General features: G+C 41.0%; 1 protein-coding gene across 1 annotated transcript; it reads right to left on the bottom strand.

The window, feature by feature from the left end:
- Positions 1–1,724: 1,724 nt before the first annotated feature.
- On the bottom strand, positions 1,725–20,769 carry shc3 (SHC (Src homology 2 domain containing) transforming protein 3). Its single transcript, XM_058415967.1, has 12 exons — positions 18,978–20,769; positions 12,763–12,833; positions 11,006–11,069; positions 9,803–9,922; positions 9,565–9,618; positions 7,917–7,968; positions 7,155–7,284; positions 6,591–6,738; positions 5,504–5,558; positions 4,585–4,779; positions 3,824–4,125; positions 1,725–3,694 (listed from the first exon to the last, which is right to left on the bottom strand). The coding sequence occupies exons 1-12, from the start codon at positions 19,584–19,586 to the stop codon at positions 3,566–3,568; spliced, it is 1,929 nt and encodes a 642-aa protein (XP_058271950.1). The 5' UTR covers positions 19,587–20,769; the 3' UTR covers positions 1,725–3,565.
- Positions 20,770–26,482: the final 5,713 nt, after the last annotated feature.

The raw sequence follows: 26,482 nt of genomic DNA, 5'->3' as shown, positions 1-26,482 counted from the left end.
ACAGAAAAATCTATTTAAATAAATCCTAAACTAAACATGATGCTTTTATGAGTTGCATTACAAGTGTTATATCTATCTACACCAATCAGGCATAACATTGTGAGCAGTGAGAGGTGAAGTGAATAAGACTGATGATCTCTTCATCATGGCACCTGTTAGTGGGTGGGATATATTAGGGAGCAAGTCAACATTTTGTCCTCAAAGTTGATGTTAGAAGCAGGAAAATTGGACAAGTGTAAGGATTTGAGCGAGTTTGACGAAGGACCAAATTGTGATGGCTAGACCATTGGATCAGAGCATCTCCAAAACTGCAGCTCTTGTGGGGTGTTCCCGGTCTGCAGTGGTCAGTATCTGTCAAAAGTTTTCCAAGGAAGGGACAGCAGTGAACCAGCAACAAGGTCATGGGCAGCCAAGGCTCACTGATGCATGTGGGGAGGCGGGTATATTAGTGTATATTAAAAGTCAACTATAATGGATTTAAGAAAGAGAAGAAATCTTACCAAGAATTTTTTTTCCTTGTATAAAAAACTAGTTGCTTTTTAGATCCTTAGTTTGTAGATTTGTTTTACACATGCAATCAAACCTATGTAGGAAACCTAAACAGCAAACCTGTATTCACTTTACAGATTTAGCTTAATTGAAAGCGGAAGAACTCTGCACAGAGCCCTGACCTCAACCCCACTGAACATCTTTGGGAGGAACTTGGACACACCGACTGCACCCGAGACCTCCTCGTCCTCCTCACTAATGCTTGTGTGGCTGAACGAGTCACGCTCCAGCTTCTAGTGGAAAGCCTTCTCAGAAGAGTTATTCTAACAGTAAAGGAGGAGTAAATCTGGAATGAGAAGGAAATAAGGGTGTGACGGTCAGGCGTCCAGAAACATCTGACCATATAATGTTGTTGTGTGTAAGGAAATGTAATGTACACATTTACATTACATTTCCTTATATATAAAAGTATAACATTCTACAAGTGCAGGAATACACAGATCAAGCATAACATTATGACCACCTGTCTAATATTGTGTTGGTCCCCCTTTTTGCTGCCAAAACATCCCGTCCTGCACTGTGTATTCTGACACCTTTCTATCAGAACCAGCATTAACTTCTTCAGCAATTTGAGCAACAGTAGCTCGTCTGTTGGATCGGATCACACGGGCCAGCCTTCACTCCCACGTGCATCAGTGAGCCTTGGCTGCCCATGATCCTGTCACTGGTTCACCACTGTTCCTTCCTTGGACCACTTTTGATAGATACTGACCACTGCAGACCGGGAACACCCCACAAGAGCTGCAGATTTGGAGATGTTCTGATCCAGTGGTCTAGCCATCACAATTTGGCCCTTCATCAAACTCGCTCAAATCCTTACTCTTGTCTATTTTTCCTGCTTCTAACACATCAACTTTGAGGACAAAGTCACCAGTCAGAGGTCATAATGTTATGGCTGATCGGCATCTCATAGTCACAATTTCACAAATTCGCCTCTATTTGTAGAACGTGTCTTGAGTCTGCATGTATGCGTCTGTCACTTCGTAAAAGGCTTTTGAATCTGTTTTACTTCTAAATGTCTGAATTTCCACACTACACTGTGGTGTGGATCGACTTCAATAATAAATTCGTGTCGAGGCCAGAACTTCTCATTTTCTCATTCGTATGTGAAAACCTTTTTCAACCCATTCCTCTACACAGTGAAGCCACAGAGTCAGAAATTAAACCTCGGGTCATTTCAGTTCGTCGTTACTCGTGTTTTGTGTATTTTATGTGAAAAATATATCAATACATCAATATTAGGTGTCCAGTGTGTGATTAAGAAATGATCACAATATCCAAAAAAAGAACAATCTTGCTTATTATTTTTTTTTAATCTACTCCAACGTATATGAAAATAACCATTTTTGCCTATGCAAGTACTAGTTACTGGAGTATAAATACATTCACTACTTAGTAACGCAGCCTACTATCGTAATTGTAAGATCGATAAATTATTAATATTATTACACAAATTTCTTTTTAAGCATGTCTCCAGGATTAATAAGATGTTCCTAATTCTACGCGTCTGCTCTCTTTTTGTATAGTACGAACTTACGAGTGTAATTGCATAGGTGAATGATTAGTTTCATATATTCATTGTGAAACGCTGTCCGGCGGCCGTCTGAACGAGAACTGAAACCGGTGCGCCGTCGTGACGTACTCGTGAGTTACTTTGGAAAGACTTGTCAAGAACTGTGGTTAGTTTTTTTTTCCCTTCGAAACGAGGACGCACACTTACGGAAAGGAGAAAAGGAAAAAGAAATGAATAAAGTCTGATGTTGGTGCATAAAACCAGTGGGACAATCTAAGCACCTGATTCACTAAAGCCAGTGGCATGCACATGAGATTCTTAGCTTGCTTAAAAAATAAAAAATAAATAAACAAATAAATAAATAAATAACCCATAATCTGTGATTGGATGCTGACAAATTAATTACCCAATCATTGATCATGTCACTAAAATTGCTAACAATATTAATATGCACTAATTACCTTAATAAATCTGGATTTATGCATTGTTTGTGCTATCCGTTATATCGTTTAAAATTATATCAACCTGTGTGTGTGTGTGTGTGTGTGTGTGTGTGTTTTTAAAGCCCACAATCAAGCCGTGATAAGCCGTAAAATGATAGAAACATCCATGGTATAAAAGAAGCCCTGAACATAATGAACTACACACCTTTTTTACAAGTTTAAAGAAGGAACCAAATTCGATCGTTAATATTCGGAATAAAAGCATAAATATTTGTACATCGTCAGCATACACAAGCACCGGTCAGTGGGCTTTGAGGGCTACAAACGATGACCACAAGAACAATTAACTCTTTTTTTTTTTTCAAGTCATGCGAGTGCGCTGCCACAGGATTCAACATCATAGAAAAGTGTCAGTACTTTAAAGCTGTGTGTGTGTGCGTGTGTGTGTGTGTCTACGGTTTAAGCGAATACACTGATATCTTCCTCCAGAAAAGCAGACCCAACAGTGATTTTGATAGGATCGAACGACCTGTCACTGGCACTAGCTGCAATTAAAGAACAATTTCTAAAATATTTCAATATAAACAACTTTTTTTTTTCCTCAAATAATTTGTATCTCGTCTAACTCTTACCAACGAACATGTAAATCCGGTTGTGCTTGATAGATAAAACTAAAACTTTTTTTAGGTTATTCTAAAATACTTTTTTTTTATCTTATCTTCCATAGAGTTCGCAGTCATCCAAATAGTTTGCATTTTGAGTTTAAAACGCCGATAAGCCCAAATGCACCCGTGTCTTCTCAAAAAATATAGGATTTCAGTCTTCACAACAAAATAATTAGAACAGTTCTATAAATCAGGCGTCGTCTGTGTACGCGCCGATCTCTTTCGCGTGGTCCGAAAGCGATGGGACGGGTGACGTCGCTGTAAATCTGACTTTCGTCCGCCGTCGTCTTCGCGTACTCGTTATTCGTATTCTTCTTCAAGTATCAGGTTTCAGGGTTGAGCCTGTTCCCCCCTGTGCAGATTGTTTATTTGTTTACTTTCACAGAGGGAAGTCGTCACTGTTTTCTTTCCACGGGTTGCTTCAAGCACAGTTCGCTTCCCGCCGAGACGATTGGCAGGTTGTTGTCGCGATGATGACCGATCAAGTGGCTGATGCTTTCGAATATGTGATCTTTAGTTCGTACCTTTTGAAGATAAAGACGTTTAGACATTTCATCTTGCAGTATGTTCTGTAGGACAATACTGACAACTGATGCTCAATTTCTGTAGTAATGAATATGTAAACAATTTAGAGAAGTTCCTTTGATACTCACCGTGCCCTCCGGATCGACGAGAAGCAGGTGTTTGGCGAGGCCGTTGTGCATGCCCGTCAGCACATACGAGCCCGGGTTGGTGGTGCTTTTGCGCACCAGGAAGTCTCCGTCATTGCGCAGGAGTTTCTCTGCATTGTGGCGGCTCATCTCTCCGTGGTACCAGCTCTGCTGCTCGAGCTCGGGGAGGGAGCGCAGGGCTGAGCGTGTCAGCACCGGGCTGCAGTTATCCACTGACGACGCCTTATTCAACACAGACACTGATGTTGATGGGGACTGAGTCACGATCGCCTCCTCAAACGGTTCTGTGCAAAAAGTGAAGTAAACCTCACTTTCAACTTGCAATAAGGTTAAACTTGCAATAAGGTCACCACTGAATCATCTGCTTGATTCCATGTTCTGTTCCTTATTTGGTTTATCAAAAGTCTACATGCATTTGAATTTTACTATTTTTGAAAGATCTGTATCTGTATCTCTGTGTAGTAATTTGTCTTCTTGAATTCAAAAACGAACTTCTGTGCTATTAGAACAGATAACAAATGTGAAAAGATTGCACATTTATTGAAAGAGTCTCCTGTACATGTATCAGTAGTTATCATTTTAATGCATTTTTTTAATTCATGTAATTAATAATTAACGTAATATATTTAGGTATCAATTTTTAGCTGAATTTATTATCTTAATCTGCTATCATAGAACTTATCCTGTGTATCCTTTTTTAATGTACAACAGATCTGATGCATAAACGTCACTAAGTCACTTACTCATATCGAACAGGTCTTTCCTTGGGCTGTCTTTAGCTGTGGCGCCCCCACATGGTTCACACACTGTCTCTGTGTCCCCCTGCAGCGCTGCCAGTACCTGTGGGTCAATGTGCTGCGTGTTTACGTATGTAGGAACTTCGCCCAGCTTAGGGCTCTGACCTTTGATCTCGGGTAAACTGTATATGTCACAAGATCCTGAAAGTGAACATCCAAGAAATAAGGAAAAAACAAATTAATAAATAAATAGATAAATAGTTGATTAAATGAACCATTAAACCACAGGGACGAATTAAAATTCCTTCAGAATGTGATATATACTGATCAGGCATAATATTATAACCACCTGCCTAATGTTGGTATTGGTCCACCTTTTGCTGTCAAAACAACCCTGACCCGTCCTGCACTGTGTATTCTGACACCCTTCTATCAGAACCAGCATTAACTTCTTCAGCAATTTGAGCAACAGTAGCTCGTCTGTTGGATCGGATCACACGGACCAGCCTTCACTCCCCACGTGCATCAATGAGTCTTGGCTGCCCATGACCCTGTCACCGGTTCACCCCTGTCCCTTCCTTGGAGCACTTTTGATAGATACTGACCACTGCAGACTGGGAACACCCCACAAGAGCTGCAGTTTTGGAGATGCTCTGATCCAGTGGTCTAGCCACCACAGTTTGGCCCTTCATCAAACTCATTCAAATCCTTACGCTTGTCCATTTTTCCTGCTTTTAACATCAACTTTGAGGACAAAATGTTCACTTGCTGATATAGTATAATATATCCCACCCACTAACAGGTGCCATGATGAGGAGATCATCAGTCTTATTCTCTAATGCCTAATCAGTATATATATATATACACACAAAGACAGAGAGAGAGGGAGGTGGGGGCAAAGATAGATAAAGGAGAAGCTCCTCACCTTGTTGGACAAGTATAGGCCTGCCTTGATAGTAAGTCTGGTCTACTCCGGCCCCCTGCGACAAACAAGAGCCAGCCGAGAGAGAGAGAGAGAGAGAGAGAGAGAGAATATGAGTCATCCCCAGTAATAAAACAGCCACTCCGCATCACTGCAACCCCAGGCTGCAACACTAATCTACTGCAAATAAGACCTTACATAAGTCAGAGTCATCACATCATCACACACGGGATGTATGTGAAGTGGACAAAGCAGAGTGCAGACCTGGGATCAGGGTTTTTTTTTTTTTGTTTAGCACTCACACTCTGAGGCAGCTTATATCACAGTGGAAGTGTATTTTTTCCCTAAGTGTCTCAAGATCAATTATCGTTGAGCCTCCAAGCAGGGCTAAAAATAATTTTCAGCTGTGATGTCAGCAATAATTTGCCTCTGGGTCAACACAGCATACATACACAAAGGGAGAGAGAAAAAGCTGACTAACAAACAATGAAATGTCATCTGAACAGATTTAGTAGCGCTCGCCGTGTTAACCAGGAGAGTGCAAGCTGATTATGATTTACATTTTCATAAACATTCATATATCATCAGAAACTGATTAAGCCTGGTTTAAATGATCAGAAAACAAATTGACTAAGCTCTCCAGATTAAATACTATGGAGATGTGCTAACAATAACCACTGAAGAGGGTAGGACTGATCAATGAGCTTCAAAAGTGGGCGGGATTAAGATTTTAAAAATAAAAATAAAAATCACATCTCTACTTCAGACACATCTTGGCTAATCAGTGACATTTGGAATAAGATGGAAAATTACTACTGAGTGATGATGTCTGGTCATCACTTAAAAATGACTGCAATTAAATCAACAGAGAATTTAAGATTTACATTATGCTTACATTGTTAACACAAACAAATATGGCTGCCAATCTAAACTGTCTACACTGCCCAAATAATAAGTAATTGATAAGTATTAAATAAGTAATAAGCAAGCAGTGTAATATGTATTATATAACTAAAGTGGTCTACACCAAGATGAATTGTATGTTGTGAGAATTAATGTATGCCATTTAGATTAGATTAGCTGTGGAGACCTGGCTGCTCTCTGCCGTCTGATTGGTTAACCGTGCATCGATGAAGCCGCCAGGAGGGGGCATCTTGCCAGGGATGTTGTTATAATATGAGTGGTCAGGAGGCTCCTCTCCTTCCTCAGTCCATGAAGGCTCCTCTACGCTCAGTACCCTAGAAGATCGAGAAGTAGAGAGAGAGAAAGAAAGAGAAAGAGAGAGAGAGAGAGATTTGCATTAAGAAGTCTGCCATAATCTGTCAATATTACTCGATGCCAGATTTGGTATCACAATGTGAGCATCTCCTAAAATTTAATAAAACATTAAAACAAATCCATCTAAATATGTTAAAAAAAAAAGCAAATAATATTTAATACAAAGAAATTTTATAAATTATTAAATAATTATTACAATAATCTCATGAGAAAATATTCTTAATGGAGAAATTCTAAAAAAAGGATCAAATATTAGTACATAAAAAATAAATGCTAAACAAAAAGCCGCACAGTGACAAGCTTGAATGCAGAGCTGAGTGTGTGTGTGAGTGTGTGTGTGTTTGTGTGTGTGTCTCTCTCTCTGTGTTTGTGTTACCTATCGTGTATAGCTGACAGCTTGCTGGAGGGACACTGAAGGTACTGCTGGAAGCGCAGGTCGAACGCCTGCCCTATCGTACTGATCACATCCTGGGCCAGACCATCAGAACATTCCAGAATATGACAGGCTGCAAAACACACACACACACACACACACAATCAAACCAAAATTTTATGGACACAAAGCAGCAAGCAGAGTTTGTGCTAACACACACACACACACACACACTCTCTCTCTCAGGATTGGATATCAGCAGATAACCAGGAAAAACGGAAGCCAGTTTGCTGACTCATTCTCTAGCTGTGCTCATTATCGGATCTTTCCCCATGACGTCATCAGAAATGCGTTCTAAAGTACAGAGGATCGTTTTAAAGCTCCTCGGACGAGAGGTCAGACGCACAGGAAAGGGGGGGGGCAGATAAAAAGAGATAGGCCGCAGCATAAATTGATTTTTTTCCCCCTACAAAGCTAAATACAGCTACACAGGATCAATCGATGCCCTTCTGCTTCAGAATGCAGTGTTGCAGCCTGTAAAGAGGTCAAATCCCCTCACACGCACAAACACAACTCAGGATTTTTACTGATGCACTTTAAAAACGAATAAAAAATCTCCATCGAGTACTGATTAGATCTATATAATTTGATCTGTGTAGCACGTTTAACAATAGATATCGTCACAAAGCAAGACATGAACACATATATGTGAGTAGGCATCTTAGGAGTTTAAATACGCCAGTAAGCATGCAGGAAAAAACTTACCTCTGCGGTTAACTGGATCTTTTGCTACGTAAGCAACAAAATCAGTCGTGTCCTTTAAACAGAGCACAGGAGACATACGCTTAGAAAAAAGATTCTTTACTGTACTGACCTTCTTTAATGAAAATAACTGCTTTAACATAATAGTATCCACAAATCAATGTATTATGTCTTTTACACCGATCAGGCATAACATTATGAGCAGTGAGGGGTGAAGTGATCTCCTCATCATGGCAGCTGTTAGTGGGTGGGATATATTAGGCAGCAAGTGAACATTTTGTCCTCAAAGTTGATGTTAGAAGCAGGAAAAATGGACAAGCGTAAGGATTTGAGTGAGTTTGACGAAGGGCAAAATTGTGATGGATAGACCACTGGATCAGAGCATCTCCAAAACTGCAGCTCTTGAGGGGTGTTCCCGGTCTGCAGTGGTCAGTATCTATCAAAAGTGGTCCAAGGAAGGACCAAGGCTCACTGATGCACGTGGAGAGCGAAGGCTGGCCCGTGTGATCCGATCCAACAGACGAGCTACTGTTGCTCAAATTGCTGAAGAAGTTAATGCTGGTTCTGATAGAAAGGTGCCAGTATACACAGTGCAGGACGGGCCAGGGCTGTTTTGGCAGCAAAAGGGGGACCAACACAATATTAGGCGGGTGGTCATAATGTTATGCCTGATCAGTGTATTTAGCATGAACCATTTCTGTCCACAGATAACATTTCTATTATTAAAAAAAAAACACATGGCACGCATTATACTAACAAAATATTTACTGGCTATTTTTGTCTGTAATTGTGCTGCAATTTATACACTGTGAGATTAGATAAACATTTAATAATCCTGTATGTTACAGTTGTTATTATAAGTAAGTTCTAAGAAAAATGCATTAACTGAAAACTCTATTCCTGTGATAGTGAAAATGTGCTTCGTCTTATGAGCGGACAAAAAAATGACTAGAAGTATGGAATGTCTTTTCTCCTACTGTATTCCACACTTTATGGGTTTGCTTAGTGACCAGTCCAGTCTCACAGAAGAATTCACATCTGCATCAACATAATTTAACCAAGCCAACATTATTTGAACAAGCTTGTTGTTCTTTGAGCTGCTTCATGTTTGAGGTCACCACAGTGGATTATTTGGTCTGCATGTTTTGATTTGGCACAGGTTTTACACCGGATGCCCTTCCAGACGCACCCCTCCCATTTAATCCAGGCTTGTGACCGGCACTGAGAGTTAACTCTTCAGTGGCTGGGTTAGCGCCCTGCCCAGGAATCGAACCTGAGCCTACCAGGAGGCATTATTTAAACAAGATAAATAAATATTAAAAAAAGTGATAAATCATTTTACCTCTTTTACCAGTTTTCAAAACATGATAGGACTCATGACATACCCTTAATTCTCCTCTTATCTGTAAACATAATCAGTCATGAGGTAATATGGTACGGTAACAGGGATCGTTTTTAGGCTGTATATTCTTCTGGTTCCTGAGAATACAGAGACTGTAAATCTTATTCAAATAGCCTAAAGGTAGAGGTGGGCGTGGTTAAATAATGTTGATGCAAATCATGACATACAGAGGAGCATTCAAGCGAAAGTTTAATACATTGTTAGAATTTAGAGTGACTTGCTATGATGGAAAATAGTGTGCTTCCTTACCGGATCTCCACCAGAAGCGAAGGATATCGACTGCATATGGTGGTTGGCTATTATCTACCGGAACAGACAAGAAAGAGAGTCACTGATTTTTCGACGGAACAAAAATTCCGTGTGTATATGTTCATGTATGTCCTGCAGATTAGAGGTAATGTGTGTTCCTCATTACAAATCAAACATGATCCTTTTTAAGAATGATAGCAATATAGGATCTGTTTTAGTGTGAATATTTGGTGCCTACCTGTTTGGAGTCGGGGGTCATTAAGTTTAGGCTGCTGATTGAGATGTTCAGGTTGATGCTCATGCCAGCAAACTGCAGGTTACTTTTCCCCAAAATACTAGAAAGAGCTTTCGAAGGGGGCTTAGGAGAAGAGGATGGAGAGAATGAGCTGTAATTCCATTCATTCAGTTTGTGATCTTGTTAATACTGATCTTATTATCCATATACACATAAAAGTTTTGCAAAAATAAAATGTCATTCCTCATTGTGAGGAAAACAGTTTCACACACTGCATGGCAACTTGCAAGAAGAGCGCACCATTTTTAGTTTAAACTTCATTCATAATCATGTTGGTCTATTTTCACTTCTGTTAAGTGCTTTCTTTCTATTACCCACAATGCTGCTCGACTACATGCAGAGAAATGGTGCAGGGTAGTTCAGTGGCAGAGAACAGTGCAGCGGCGCTTTACTGCTTTAGTCTGTCCAGCTCTCTCACCTTCTTATCTGTACACTCTGCTCAAACAGATCAACTTTCATGCTAATACCACCATCTACTAGCCAATATGAGCCTTCTTAGCTGAACTGCATTCTGGGAGTTTAAGTCCAAGGTCTACTGAGCACCTTCGGTTCAATGGCATGTCTGTGTGTGACATGATAATCTAATATTTCTCAGAGGATGAGACCATCCTACCCAGAAAGCACTGGTCAAGTCACTCCAAATCATCTCTGCTGGATTTTACATTTGTCTTAGAAACCAAATTCACGCTTAAGCATTAAAAAGATCATTCATTCAGATTAGGCATGTACAAACTTTTGACTAGAGCTCAAGCAAGCCTAGCTGAACTGATTGCAGATCCTCAGCACAAAATGAGTCACAGTTCTAACAGTGTGTGTCGTGGGCTGTGTGTCCACCCACACACACTGAATCGCACCACATCTCTCCTTCTCTTATAATCCCTCTCTCTTCCTCTGGCTAGCTTTCCCCCTCTGTCTCTCTTTCAAACCTTTTTCTTCTTTTTCACTTGCATTGTGTTTTCCTTGGCCTCTTTCTCTTTTCTCCACATACGACACTTTCTCGCCACCTTTTCGTTCCCCGCTCATTTGTGTAGCAGAAGGACGCTCTCTGTCTTGTTTCTATTTCTGCCTTCCCTGCTTGTCTCACTCTTCATTTAGTTCTCTCTCTATTTCTCTCTCTCTTTCTCTCTCTCTCTCTCTCCATCTTACCTTTTTTTTGCGCAGTGCTCCTTTGGTGCCAGGTACTGCCTCACACACCAAACTGATGGCCTCCCTGGAGGAAAAGAGAGAGAAAGAGACAGGCAGAAAGTTTGAGTTGAAAGGTTGAGAGAGAGAGAGAGAGACAGAGAGAGAGAGACAGAGAGAGAGAGACAGAGAGAGAGACAGAGACAGGCAGAAAGTTTGAGAGAGATAGACAGAGAGAGAGAGAGAGAGAGAGAGAGAGAGAGAGAGAGAAAGTAACAGGCAGAAAGTTTCAGTTGAAAGGGTGAGAGAAAGAGAAATGCAGAAAGTTTGGATTTTTATTTTTATTAATTATTTTAAAAATAATAATAGAAAAAACAACACAAAAGAAAAGAAAAATCTAAAGCAATGATGGAATGATGACTTATGTAAATATGGAAGCTATTATTAAATACATCAATTAATCATGGATTGAAATACTTATTCAATTTTTTTGCACAAAGAAGGTTACAGGAGTGATGTCAGGAAACAACACATTTTAAGTTCAGGACCAGGGACAGCAACCGAGCCTCTACTTTGAAGTGGCCAGATCTGGAGGCCACAGATCCGTCACTGCTTATGGACCCTTACACATCTGCATGAGTCTAGAACCAGCATCTGCAAACAAGGTTCTGTTCATTACTACATCATGAGGAACCTTTCTACAGAAAGACAGCCATGTGCTTTTGTTTATATTTGCCATGTGCCTTCAGTTTGGCTATGCTTTCTTACTGTGTTCACCAGTTTGTTGTTAGCTTGTGATTAATTTGGCTGCCCTTACCCTGGCGTGTCATTAAATTGTACATTTCCAAGTTACGTTTCCCAGCGTTTCTGTTTCTTTATTCCTATTTTGACTCGTGTTATCGTCGTTGATTACACGAGTCCGTCTGCCTGATTTGACCCATGCAATGGCTAGGATTCTTGGTTTTGGTTTGCCCTAAATAAAGCTGGTTTGCCACACTTGTGCCCTGCAGTAAACAGTCGTGGTAAACCGGCTTTTCCCTGAGAAAGAAGCGTTGGAACGATTTCCTCCTTAATCTCTGTTGAAATCATACAGAACAAGAGACACATTCATTATCATTCTAGGCTTTGATTTAGGCTTTAAAGAAACTATAAATAGTGTTTCATTTTCAAGCATGCTGAATGGAGAGAATGAACGTGTGTGTGTGTGTGTGTGTGTGTGCGTGTGAATAAATGCAAGCTTAGTGGGCAACAGGAAGTCAGGTGGAAAAGTAATTGTGACATGCCATCTCTCTCTCTCTCCCTCTCTCACTTTCCCTCTCTCTCTCCCCCACACAGCGTTCGATAAACAAGCAGTGTCCGCTGGGAGAAGTCCGGCCTTCTCCTAACGTTTTCGCAATGACTCATACGCACACATGGATGAGTTGGAGTCATTTTATCTCCTCAAATCTGAACAGACGGAAGTGGGGTCGATGCAAAACAGGATTTTAAAGTGAGCCCTGTGCTCAAGTATAAAGCAAATACTGGGTCTCATTGATCAGTCTGTTAAGTTGTATGTAAATTCTTTTGTTGAAAAACTTCACTAATAATTCCTACCTGATTAACACAACATGCCTTAACACTGATTTTCATCGTTCTTGATATTCTTTGATGGTTGTTGACGGAGTTCTGTAAACGGAGGTGGTGGTGTACAGGTGCAAGAGTCTGGGTTATGAGTAAGAGCGCATTAGATGCAGAGATGGACGTGGGGAGATGGACGTGGGATGATGGCGGAGGAGTCGTACCTTGTTATTTGGGATCTGGTGGTGAAGTCGAGGGATCTCATGGACCGAAGCACTTCTATGCAGCCCAGATACTGTAACAAGAAAGCAGAGAGATGTTCTATTCATAATTTCTCTTATTTATGGAGTAATAAGACAAAATAAATGTAAGCTGACAAAGATGTTGATGCAGCACTGCCACAGGAAACTGGAAAAACTTTGAAGCAGAATGCTAGGCTGCTTATTCAATAAAAGGAATTAAAGAGTTTAAGACCAATGGGTTTGCTTTTAGCGCTAGCAGCTTGCACAAGATTTTTTGATAGCTAACTTCCATATGTGGAACTGTTTGTATGAAAAATGTATCTAAATCAAGGTAGTTATTTCCTTACACTTTTAATTAAGTATAATTAATAACGGCAGTGTTTTTGTTAATTCGATGGACACTACTATAAAGAAAATTTACTCCTGGTTTGAAAGATAAGCTGACAGGTGAGCTCACTCAGACGTACACTGATCAGGCATAACATTATGACCACCTGCCTAATACCTGCCTAATATTGTGCTGGTCCCCCTTTTGCTACAAAAACAGCCCTGACCCGTCCTGCACTGTGTATTCTGACACCTTTCTATCAGAACCAGCATTAACTTCTTCAGCAATTTGAGCAACAGTAGCTCGTCTGTTGGATCGGATCACACGGGTCAGCCTTCACTCCCCACGTGCATCAATGAGCCTTGGCCGCCCATGACCCTGTCACCGGGTCACCACTGTTCCTTCCTTAGAACACTTTTGATAGATACTGACCACTGCAGACCAGGAACACCCCACAAGAGCTGCAGTTTTGGAGATGCTCTGATCCAGTGGTCTGGCCATCACAATTCGTCTCTTTGTCAAACTCGCTCAAATCCTTACGCTTGTCCATTTTTCCTGCTTCTAACATCAACTTTGAGGACAAAATGTTCACTTGCTGCCTAATATATCCCACCCACTAACAGGTGCCATGATGAGGAGATCATCAGTCTTATTCATGTCACCGGTCAGTGCTCAGAATGTTATGACTGATCAGTGTAGTTCATATGCAAAAACATTTCAGTCCAATTAATCAATGTCTCCAATTAACATGCCTCTCCTTTAATGTCCTTCAAAAAAACTTTTAGTGGACATTGAAAAGTTCAGAAATACATTTAAAGTCTGAATACCATGTTGGACAATTTCAGTATGGAAAATCATGAATCATACAAGAGAATAAAAAAAAGTAAGACAGGAACCAGACAGTAAGACAGGAAGTAAACTGAAGGATTAAACGGCGTTCAAAAACGTTAACCCACATCATCGTGGTTTTCACGTGTGACTGTAAAATCACACGTTTTGGACGAATCAAATTCACCCACACACAGGCTCTGGCATGGAAACACACACACAAAATGCAGGCGAGTGTGTAGGAGCCGGTGTGAGAGAGAACATGCGGATTACACACTGAGAACAGTTTGTCAGATCGCACATCAGAGTTGATTAGGCCTTGCGCCTGGTGCGATGATGAGACAAGGTTGTGGGTTGAATAACACGTATCTCAAATAGCACCTTTAACATTACATAACTGGTACAAACAGCTTGCTCGGTCTGACCTCTGAGACCAGAACCGACCGATACGGAATAATAATCAGAATAATGATCAATCATTATTATACCGAATGCATTGGCGAACAGAGTGGTACCAATAGTATCAATGGTGGAAAATGAAGTCTGCCAAGTGCATCGATATCGGCCTGATGTCTGTGACTTTTTATAGCACAGTGAAAATGTTTTGAGCCAAAATAATTGGGAAAAAAAAAAGCACAAAAAAAGTAAATAAACAAACAAACTAACAAATAAATAAATAAAACCAGTGGGACATGAAACTAAAAATATACACATCTATATTTCCATAAATATAAATACAAAATACAATAGTAATAAATGTTATTTCCAGTATTATTATTAATTATTATTTTGTATCCACATATCACAGAATTATCAGTGATTTCTTTTTGCAACATGCAACATTTATAAGCAATCAAGAAGTGAAATTAGAAAGAAATAAAATTAAATAATACCAGTGGTTGGATAACAATCAAATAAAACATCACCAAAATTATTCTAATAAAATATTCTAGTACAAATAATTAGCAACGTTAAAAGAACAATGATGCAACCCATGGTAAAAGAGATAATAAAAATTGTGTGGTGGAAAAAAATGAAAGTAAAAATAAATCGATTGCCGTGTCGCTAATTAAAAGATTTCTAAAACCATATTTATTGAACATAGTGAGCTCTCTGACAGATCGCTTCTTCTGCATCGTGTATGAAAGACTGCAGCATTTCTCTCCCTCCCCAGTCACTCACACAATTAATCAACACTCTTTGCGTCTGACTTTAATGCTCAGCAGTTTACCACTGCATGACTCACCTGAACACAGCGGTGACTCACCTGGACCTGTCTCGCTCTAACCTCAAACCCTCACGGCATCGGCGGATGAACGGATGAATGAATCATCGGTCTTCTGTTTCCCTAATCTGAACAAAGCGAGTGATTCACCTGCTCCGCTTACGATGTTATCAATGGCTCCTCGGACAGACCTGTCATTCAGACGCCTGTGCTACATTTCACTATGTCCTGATTTATCCGCGATATCAATTCAAAGTGTGAACAACAACAACAACAATTTTGCATGCATATACATACATACATATATACATAAAAGATCCTAAAAGAACAGAGAAGGTGATGTTTGGATATTGATATGATTTGTAAAATAATCCATCTTCCATCACGCTGCCCATTCGATGTTCCACAACAAATTCGTTCCTAGTTCAGTTCCTGATTTTAACTGATAGAAAAGCTGAGGTTATAAACGGAAGAAATGTGTGACGAATCGTACATACACGTGGCGGTTTTGCTGAGCATGTTTTTTATTCGCGCAGTAAGAACCATTGTACCAAATAACTTCTGAACAGCAACCACTCTGATCAATCTGATCGCCTCTGATCTTTAATGAACCGTCGACGTTCTGAGACGGGACACAGGTTTAGGGTTTCAAGGCCAAAAATGTGGATCTTCGAAGATGGCTTTGTTAACTTAACAACAAAGTAACCATTACAAACGTCTGATCATTACATAGAACAGAAACAGAGTTACTTTTAAACTTATTTTGATGGTAATGGTAATACATGGTGTCTTATCAAGTCAGTCAAACTATAAGCAGCCCTAAGTTTAGCATACTTTTATAAACATATACTGTCTTTACTCTATATATCCTTTGGAAACATGGCTGTAAAGGGTAAAGATAAATCCTTTTGATGCAGTTTAACTACAGGTAAACTCCACGCCATTTACCAGCCCAAAATTAACCATGTGGGTGTCAGCTTGGGTAACGATCCTCAATCCTCAGTGGCGTCTTTTTCTGGCGTCTTTTTTGGTTTCAAGGAAACTTCGTAAATCAAAAGCATCACGTGAACATTTTGTGCGTATTTATTCCAATTTTTATTACTCCAAAAAGTCAGGAAACAACGTGAACATGTTTAGAACACTTGTCGATCTGAAGATGAGTAAAAAAACAAAAAACAAAATAGTGTGTCTGAGAAGCCTAAGTTTGGTTGTGTAAAGTGTAAGTTAATTAATAAATATAAAATTAAGTGTGTGCAGTTTTACGATCATTAGTTCCAGATTTTGACAGCTGGTCGAAGAGAGTGAAAAAGTAAAAAAGTAAAAGAATCAGTTGATTAACAGAAGTACAGTGTCATCCACCACAGAGCACATAAATTAAAAATAATAATAATTAAAAAAAAATTAAATCAAACTAATAAATAAATAATAATTATTATTCTTTTTATTATTATTATTATACATTTTTGAAAAGTCCAACATGGTTTAAATATCAGCTGGCTAGATTCATGAGCAAGTTTTCTCAGGCCTCCTCCATCCTCTAAGACGTTTTACAATGACGTTAAAATTCTGCATGATATTTATAAAAAAGGTAAAGTTTTATATTCTGTTCTACCATCAAGACCTCAAACTGGTCTGTGTGTGTGTCTGAGTGTGTGTGTCTATTCAGATGATGTCATCAGAGCAGAAGAAGGACAAAAATTAGCAAGTAAGTGAGGAGGAACTCTGAACACCGCTACTGAAAAGCGGAGACACAGAATGAACGAGATGACCGTGTTTGAGTGGCTTATAGTTTTTAAGAGTCGTTTTAATTTTACATTTCAATTTTTCTCAACAAAACGTGCAAAGACAGAGATGTTGCTCTGCCCCGTTTCCTGTTTGTGGCTGAATATCAGATGGCGTTTACTACATGAAGTGTGTAAGTCTGAGGTAGAGAGCAAGAGACACCAGTCTGTTATTGTTTTAAAAATCTTTAAGTAAGTAATAATCTCCCATTGTATTTGGGTGTCCTCTTTAAATATATTATTATTTGTGTTAAGTGTTTAGTGTGAAGTAATAAAATAAGCTGGTATAAGCTCTGTGTGTGTGTGTGTGTTGTGTGTGTGTGTGTGAAAAACAGAGCACAGTCCCTGTCCTTTTAATGCACCGTAGCGTGATACACACATGAGCCATCATTAGCGCAACTCTGACCTGCAACACACGTTTAAATCAATATGTGATGACCGCTAGCATGGACACCCCCCCCCCCCCCCACACACACACACACTTTTTGCTATCCCTGTAGGACCTTCAGTTGAAATGCCCCTAATTCATGCTACGTTACACACAAATCTAACCATAAACTTTCACGGCAAAAATAAAACTGTAGGTATTCCTATCCATGAGAGGACATTCGGTCTCCATCAAGCTATGAAAACCAGACGCAAAAAGAAAAAAAACCCTGACCCTTCCCTGTCCGCCTTTTCCATCTTCCCCTTCATTTGTTACTTTCTCAAAGGATCCCACTTCCTGTACACTACCTCCACCTCTCTCTCTCTCTCTCTCTCTCTCTCTCTCGTGTACAGTGCTTCGGTGCTGAGGCTGTAGCTGCGGGTGATTCACTCTGAGAAGGAAAAAAAAAAGAAAGAAAGAAAGGGAAAAAAAAAAAGGAACAAGGGTATGAGGCATGAATCATCCGGTAGATATCGAAGTCACCTTTACCTCAGTGCCTCTCTAATGACACATTGCATGCTGAAGCGATGGAGCTGGAAATGCACTACTTGTGCTCAAAATACGCTTGGAATATGTTCAGTGTCGAGAACAAGATTGGATTCGATTGGATTTTTAAAACTGTATTTATTTACGCCTAGATGATGTATGATTGTTCTGTATCATTACATAGTTGCATTACAGTGTATTGGCGATTTTTTTACAGTGTATTGGCGATGCCGCTTGGCATGTGCTCCTGTAAAAAAATAATCAAGATGACTTCAAATTCAATGATTTAAAATGTATACTACAGTGAAGTTTTCCAATTTCCAATTCGGTGTATGCCGCAAGTGTTTAATCCTCATGAGCTATACGAAATCATTTTGCCTTTAAACTCCTACCAGGGCCACCATTATGTTTTATGAATGCAAGTGATAGGAGAGCAGCTCTGCTGCCTTCGCTCTGGTCACCGTGGTTACACTATTTGCATTCTGCTTCCGCTTGATGAGATAAACTTGGTGTTCGTTTGAATAGATTGACTGGCATGGTAAAAATAGCCTGTCGCTTGGAGAACCTGTATGGTGCATATGCAGCAGATTAGAAAAAAAAATAATGAAAGAGAGAGATAGATAGAGAGAGAAAGAGAGAGAGAGAGAGAGAGAGAGAGAGAGAAGGAGAGAGAGTGTTGAGTGTGCAGCTAAAGCTAACAGTACATAGAAACGAGATGGTGAGGCAACGACTGAACTCAAAAGCTTCATATTTGACTCTGAGCACTGAGTACAAGGGATTTAAGAATGAAACCAATCCTAAACTGCATACAGACCATAGCCGTGTTAAGCATCCTGGTTAGAACTGCTTGTTTTTCCCTCCATAAAGGTAGTTTGCCTGACTGAGCCTGTGTTATTTAATAGCCTGTTTTCATCCCTCGCCATTGCTTCTCTTTTTTTGCGACTGAAAAGAAACAGGCACAGCTGTAGCAGCTGTAGCTGTTTGCTCTCCTATTTTTCAGAAGAGCTTAATAAGGGGATGGACAGATATAAATAAATTAATAAATAAAGGAGCAAAGGAAAAAAACAAACAAGTGTTACAAATGTTATGGAGAAGGATGAAAGAGAAATAGAGAGGCCGTACCTTTACAACGTACGTCACTCCAGGTCCGGCGATCTTATCGCTGGAGTGCAGCCATCCTCGTGAGGGTTTATTCACCAGGCCTGCGCATTCTCCACCAGTGCCACCCACACCACCTGTGTGCCAGTCCTCTGCACCAGGCTGTGCCTCCTCCATCCTTCCCTTCTTCCCGGTGCTCATGGAGCCTGGCTCGTGGTGGCCAGAGGTGGCAGAAGCGCACGAGATGCCCCCAGTGGCCGCCAAGAGGCTGGAGGAAGATGCCGGGCTACTCGAGGACCCTCCTCCTGCTCCCCCTCCTCCTCCTGCTCCCTGAAGTTTGGACACAGCCAGGTCCTTGACAGCCGATGGCAGGCCTTTGATGCCCAGCAGGCCGGAGGAGTTGGTGAATTTAAGACTGGACACCTTGTTGATGAGGGTGCACAGGGCGGTGCCCGAGTCCTCCGCCGTTTCGGGGGGCGGGGCCTCGGCAGCGGGCGCATACGGCGGCTCCGGAGCAGGCACCGGGGCGCCAGCAGGCACCTTGGCGTTCATTGGAAGGCCGTGGAGCAGCAGCTCGTCAACAGATGTCACCGACTCATTGCGGAAGCGGTTGTACTTGGCGCGCTGCAGCATGCCCCCGGCTCCGTGTGCCTATACGCGCACGGGCACAAGCGATGCCGTGCTCGCCGGCCGCTCCTCTGGCATGTCTGAGCCGAAAAAGCTTCCCGGATGGAAAAGTACAAGTGAGCCTGTATCCGTCCTTTCGGTGCCGAGCTCTTGCGATGGTACCTGTGGTGGTGCTGGTGGCGGCGGCTCACTAGGGTTTCTGCTCAAGCAAAAGCTACAAATCCCCTCAACACACTAGGCCACCTCAAGGGCCAGAAACAGACCACAACTCAAACAATCCATGGGAGGTAAAAAAAACCCGAAAGAACAATAGAGGGAAGTAAGTTGACGCTCCTCTTCAGCAATGGCGTTCAGGCGATAGAGGAGAAAAGAGCTTTATGAAGGAGATGTCTCTCTCTCGCTCTGCAGCCTGGCAGATCTGTGCACACGCATGACTCACTCACAGAGAGAGAGAGAGAGAGAGAGAGAGAGACAGAACCCTTCTCAACAAAAGACTCACTCAACGCCGCAGATCACTTCCTGTTGCAGAAAAAAACCTCCCACTTGCAGCACATCAGAATAGATCAATTCTCAAATTTCTTGAAGATGATATTTTGTCACTGTCCACTGGAATGCCTTACCTTCATTCAGACTAAAAAAAATATATATATACGGAATAAAAATTGTCTTCAAAGCATAAAACCGAATAATGAACAACAGGTATTGTGTCCTTGCTGGTTGGATCTCAATTAAACACAAATGTCATTAACAGCGACGACAACAAGAGAAACAAACTAAGTAAGTAATAAAATAAAACAGCCAGCAAAGAAAGAACACAAATGAAATAAATAAAAGAATAAATAAATAAATGAAAGCAACCTAAATGAATATCATGACAAGCAAAAAACGTCTTTCAAATGACAACACTGAATGACACTGTGACAGAGCTAGCGCTGAGGTGTACGTTTCTACGTCCGCGACAAATAAGCAAAGTTGAGCTGCTCTCCATGATGACGACTAATTTTCCAGACACCTGACAGAAAGGCAAAGCTCAGTGATTCTGTGCCATAAAGATGGTCCTCACGTTAAGCGTTAAGGGCAAACCGCAATCTCTCATTGAGAAAAAATACATAATCACTTTGGTTCCAGTTCTGGAAGAAAATGCGAACCGATATATATATATATATATATATATATATATATATATACATATATTATATATATATATATATATATACACACATATATTTTTTTCAATCTAAAATGAAAAATTCATCTGCGTCTGAGCCTCTGCCGTGTTGATGTGCCTCATTCTAAACAGCGCTTATATCACTGCATTCTCCATGGTTACCAAATTCTCTAAATCACAGCATAAAGCCAGAGACGTTTTCCCCTCTTTGTTCAACAGTTCATCTCCATGTTTTTCCCCCCTACATATTCAAATACATCACAGAAATGTCAGCTCGAGCTAATCACAAATTCCCTTAGGTAACGATCACCTTTAATCATAAATTCCTCTAAGACGAGCTCGTTTTTTTTGTCGTGCTGAATAATTGATTGTCATATCAAAAAGGCACAAAGCTAAGAAGTGATCAGAGTCCAGTATCTGAATGAATGGCGTGATAAATCAGAAGATCCGATCTTTCTCTGCTTCATTGAGAGCCAGCTGGCAGAGAGAAGCCCGCGGCGTTAATCCAGGGTGGAAAAAAAGCGCCATTCATGTAAAAACCGTCCACAGGAAGTGTGCATCGGGAGAGCGTCAGTCATTCATAAGCTTCCTCTTCTGCGTTCGCTGCTGCAGCATTCGCACTGCGGTCCCTCCCAACGTCTTGCCTTCCTGCCTGCCTACGAATAAAAAAAGAAAAACAGATAGAGAGAGAGAGAGAGAGAGAGAGAGAGAGCGAGACAGGGAAAGAGAGAGAGAGAGAGAGAGAGAGAGGCAGCACGTTTCTGTTCTCTAGAGACAACACAAAAAGAGACGATGCTGCCTGGCGTGTGAGGAAGGTGATGAGGGAGACGAGAGGAAGAAAGGATGCTGAGGAGAGGAGGCTAGAGAGCGGAGGAGATGGCGAACGGCGCCTTGGCTGTGAATGAGGCGGCGAACGAGCGCAGCCTCGTTTTCTGTGAATGGAGTCGGGCCTCTGCTTCCTTCTGCAAGGCGATCCCTCGGGATGGAGAGTAGCCGGCCAATCAGAGGCAGGCGGGATGACTCATTCAGGGTAGGCTGGCTGAATAGTGGGCTGAACCATTCTCGGCTCAGGTGATGGGAGAAACCATTTATCACATGCACGCAGCCGGTGCAGGAGAAAAGGACGAGACTGCTTTGTTCTAACTAGCACTGGGTTTTTCTCAATCCCACCTTTCCCTGTGAAATTTCTCTGCACTGTTCCTGGTTGTATTTCGTTAAGCGGGGGAATTAGTAAAAGGGGCGAAATGAAGCTAGCCCTCCCCCCCAACAAACCCCCACCCCACCCCCCGGGGACTAATTCTGTCTCATTCAGATGTCCCGCCTGGGCATCGACAGTATGAATGTCACAGAGCATGCTATATAACCAGAGTAAGGTTATTAATATACAGGACATTAGAAGGGTACGTCTGTATGAGACAATGACTAGATGTAAATACCACAATTTTATACATATATAAAACATATTAATAGCCAATAGAAAATTGATTGAATTCATGAAATAAATCCATTTAATCTAGTAAAATCCTACAAAAATAACAATCCACTTTGCTATAAAAAATAAATCCCCAGATACACTATACTGCCAAAAGTTTTGGGACACCCCTCCAAATAATTGAGTTCAGGGTTTGGGCTCGGCCCCTTAGTTCTTCAGCTTCATACCAAGACATTTTGGACAATTTCATGCTCTTTGAGGGAACAGTTTGGGGATGACCCCTTCCTGGTCCAACATGACTGTACACCAGTGCACAAAGCAAGGTCCATAAAGACATGGATGAGGGAGTTAGGCGTGGAGGAACTTGACTGGCCTAATCCAGATAGAACACCTTTGGGATAAATTAGAGCAGAGACTGCGAGCCAGACCTTCTCATCCAACATCAGTGCCTGACCTCACAAATGCACTTCTAGAGGAAGGGTCAGAAATTCCCATAAACACACTCCTAAACCTTGTGGAAAGCCTTCCCAGAAAAGCTGAAGCTGTTATAGCTTTAATATTAATAATATGACTAATGACATGAAAAACCTATATACAGAAATGTAAAAAAACAGAAATTATTCAAAACTAGCTATATTACAGCTCGGATATTGACATTTACGTCCCACAACACAGCGAGGTCAGACGTCTCTCCTCACGCCCAGCCACAATGCCTGTGTATAATCCATGAATTTTTAGGTCACAAAAGTCTTTCATTTTAAAACCCAGTAACATGATATACACTGACCAGGCATAACATTATGACCACCTGCCTGTTGGTCCCCCATTTGCTGCCAAAACAGGCTTGACCCATCACTGTGTATTCTGACACCTTTCTATCAGAACCAGCATTAACTTCTTCAGCAATTCAGCAACAGTAGCTCGTCTGTTGGATCGGATCACACGGACCAGCCTTCTCTCCCCACGTGCATCAATGAGCCTTGGCTGTCCATGACCCTGTCACCGGTTCACCACTGTTCCTTCTTTGGACCACTTTTGATAGATACTGACCACTGCAGACCGGGAACACCCCACAAGAGCTGCAGTTTTGGAGATGCTCTGATCCAGTGGTCTAGCCATCACAATTTGGCCCTTCATCAAACTCGCTCAAATCCTTACGCTTGTCCATTTTTCCTGCTTCTAACATCAACTTTGAGGACAAAATGTTCACTTGCTGTCTAATATATCCCACCCACTAACAGGGGCCATGATGAGGAGATCATCAGTCTTATTCACTTCACCGGTCAGTGCTCAGAATCTTATGGCTGATCGGTGTAAAGCTATTTTGTTTGTACTTGCAAAGTACAAACAAAATGTACTTTCCCATTGCGAGTGTTAAAGCATTGGCACTCAAACACCGGATCACTCAGCGAGTCGGAGTCATGTCGCTCCGAAATACATCAGCGCCCCAAAATTAAATGACTGAAGCCTGTTTATATCCTCTTTGACATCTAGAATGTTCTGTGTATGTTCTTTGCTCTAGTCCTGTTGGAGCCAGGTTAGTTTTACGTCATAATATAACATGCTGTTGATTTCTCAATCCTGATTGGTCAAATGGAGTTTTTTTTGTTTTCTAACAGCAGCTCTGACAATATTCCTAGCTATAATTCCAATCTCAGGTTTCTACTTATTGTGAGACGTTGTCGTTTCTATAGTAACAATAATATTTAAGAAGGAGTCTCCAGTGTTGGTGCTTTGCAACAGTATGTTTCTCAACATAAAAAAACTTTATAATACACCATTATAATATATATGATCACAGTAATGTACCTTGTTTCACAGTTTTCAAAGTTAAATGTAACTATAAACGGATAAAAAGTGTTCTTCTTTTTATTATACTTCAAAAAGGGTGAGTCGAGTCACACTGGAACAATGATCAATTATGCTATATGCTATTATTATAGATTTCTCTGTTACATAAGAATTTTTTGGGGGGAGAGAGAGAGAGAGAGAGAGAGAGAGAGAGAGAGAGTGAGAGAGAGATGGGGAGCGAGAGAGAGAGAGAGAGAGAGAGAGAGAGAGAGGAAGGGACTGAGGGAGAGAGCAAGCAAGAGAGGGAGGGAGAGAGAGAGCGAGAGAGAGAGAGAGAGAGAGAGAGAGAACGAGCAAGAGAAAGAGAGAACGAGCGAGCGAGAGAAAGAGAGTGAGAGAATGAGCGAGAGAAAGAGAGACTGAGAGAGAGAACAAGTGAGAGAAAGAGAGGAGACCGAGCGAGAGAAAGAGGGAGAGAGTGAAAGAAAGAGAGGAGACTGAGCGAGAGAGAGAGAGAGAGAGAGAGAGAGAGAACGAGCAAGAGAAAGAGAGAACGAGCGAGAGAAAGAGAGTGAGAGAATGAGCGAGAGAAACAGAGACTGAGAGAGAGAACAAGTGAGAGAAAGAGAGGAGACCGAGCGAGAGAAAGAGGGAGAGAGTGAAAGAAAGAGAGGAGACTGAGTGAGAGAGAGAGAGAGAGAGAGAGAGAATGAAAGAGAGAGCGAGAAAGAATGAAAGAGAGAGAGAGAGAGAGAATAAAAACAGAGTGTGTGTGTGTGTGTGTGTGTGTGTGTGTGTGTGTGTGAATGCGATCTCCATAGTCGTGACTTAAGTGTGTCGGGTCCACTCCTACACTGACTCATTAAAGTGCAGGAAATTGAGGGAGAGAGAGAGAGAGAGAGAGAGAGAGAGAGAGAGATGAGAGGAAGCTGAGGGCTTTCCCTTTCAACCCTGCTCTTTACCAAACACTGGCATTATTTCTCCCTAACGACTGGCTGCAGCTATATTATGCACATAAATTATACACGATAACAAAGGATTACAGCTGTATTATGGGGTTATTAAAGAGCTGCATGACTGCACACACAGCCTGTATTTTCCTTAAGGATGAGTCATATGTAGGTAATAACACACAGGAGCATGCTGTTAGAGGAAAATTATTATTAATAGCAGAGTGGTGTGATGAAGCGAAGTTCTTGTTACTGACCAGAGATTTAGGATTTATTCACGTTATATTAGGTCATTGTTGACAAGAAACTGACCAGTGAAGGATTTCCTGATGGAAAAACTGAAGCTTTTCTTCAGACTGTCACAAGGCACTGGAACTGGAGACTCATTCCAACTTGTAAAATACATAGCTTAGCTTTCTTAAATGGCAATTTAAGTATTATTCATTTATTTAATCATTTATTTTAGTATTTCAGTTTTGAAACTTATGGAATTCTGTCTAAGAAGTCTACAATATCATGAACAAGGACTGACTGATTGACTTTAAAACAATTTACTAACAGTCTACGTTTCATTTTATGTTAAAAGATGTTAAAAAATAAATAGAGAAATATTAATTAAGTACAATTAACTACTTTAACTGACGGTATGAACGAAACAGCGATGTTTATAGCTACTTGAGTTGAGCCGCCGCCATTTTAGTACATCGCAGAGCTAACGGTTGCTAAATTACCTCAGAGCCTATGGATAACCATTTTTCTTACAAACCTGATTTTGTCGTCGATTTTACATTTTCCGTCACTTGCTGTCAGCCTGCGGATGTCTGTGGCGTTGATATAAAAATCTTTAAAAGCGGAATCTCTTAATTTTCATTTTTCAAGTTTCTGTCAGAGAAACTGAATCGAATCAATTTTACTGAGTAGAATCAATTCCAAAGGCTTTAGAGTCGACTCTCTATTTCCAAAGCCAGGTATCAGTGAATCGACTCGACTCTTGAGAATCGACTCTTAGTCCAAAATGATTAAAGAATCGACTCTTTCAGAGATCGATTCGAAATTCCTAGTGCTTCACAAGAATCGACTCTTTTCGGTATCTACCATTTACCGACATAATGTAATGCCTGCTACAATAAAACTACATATGTATTTTTGTGCATATTTTGCTGGCGCACAAAAATAAGCTCATTTTCAGCTGGAGTAAATAGGAGTAATCGTTAAATTAGTAAATAAATGGGGTGTTGTTGCAGTACTAGCACACCCTAATAGTTTCACTCCACTTATAGCACAATTGCTTTTAATTTATTTCTTATCCATTTATAGTTACTTTAATGTAGTGGAACGGTCCTTTAACACATAACAGTTCAGCAACTGTGGAGAGAGTCAAAAACTCCAGGTTTCTTGGTGTGCACATGACAGAGGGCCTCTCATGGACTCTCAAAACCACCTGCCTAGCCAAGAAGGCCCAGGTCCTTCCTGCAGAGGCTGAAGAGACCAAACCCCTCCTCCCATCCTCACAACCTTCTAGAGAGGGACAATAGAGAGCGTCCTGACCAGCTGCCTCACT

This window comes from Hemibagrus wyckioides, linkage group LG18, assembly GCF_019097595.1.
Source record: "Hemibagrus wyckioides isolate EC202008001 linkage group LG18, SWU_Hwy_1.0, whole genome shotgun sequence".
Classification (NCBI taxonomy): Eukaryota; Metazoa; Chordata; class Actinopteri; order Siluriformes; family Bagridae; genus Hemibagrus; species Hemibagrus wyckioides.
The sequence above is the reverse complement of the archived record's forward strand: the minus strand, read 5'-3'. Positions and strand labels throughout refer to the sequence as shown.

Coding starts and splice junctions, on each gene's coding strand:
- shc3 (XM_058415967.1), bottom strand. CDS start 19,586: ATGCTGCAGCGCGCCAAGTACAACCGCTTCCGCAATGAGTCGGTGACA. Junction 11,070..12,762: donor ACCAGATCCCAAATAACAAG/GTACGACTCCTC, acceptor CTTTTCCTCCAG/GGAGGCCATCAGTTTGGTGT. Junction 7,285..7,916: donor AGATCCAGTTAACCGCAGAG/GTAAGTTTTTTC, acceptor TGTGTTTTGCAG/CCTGTCATATTCTGGAATGT.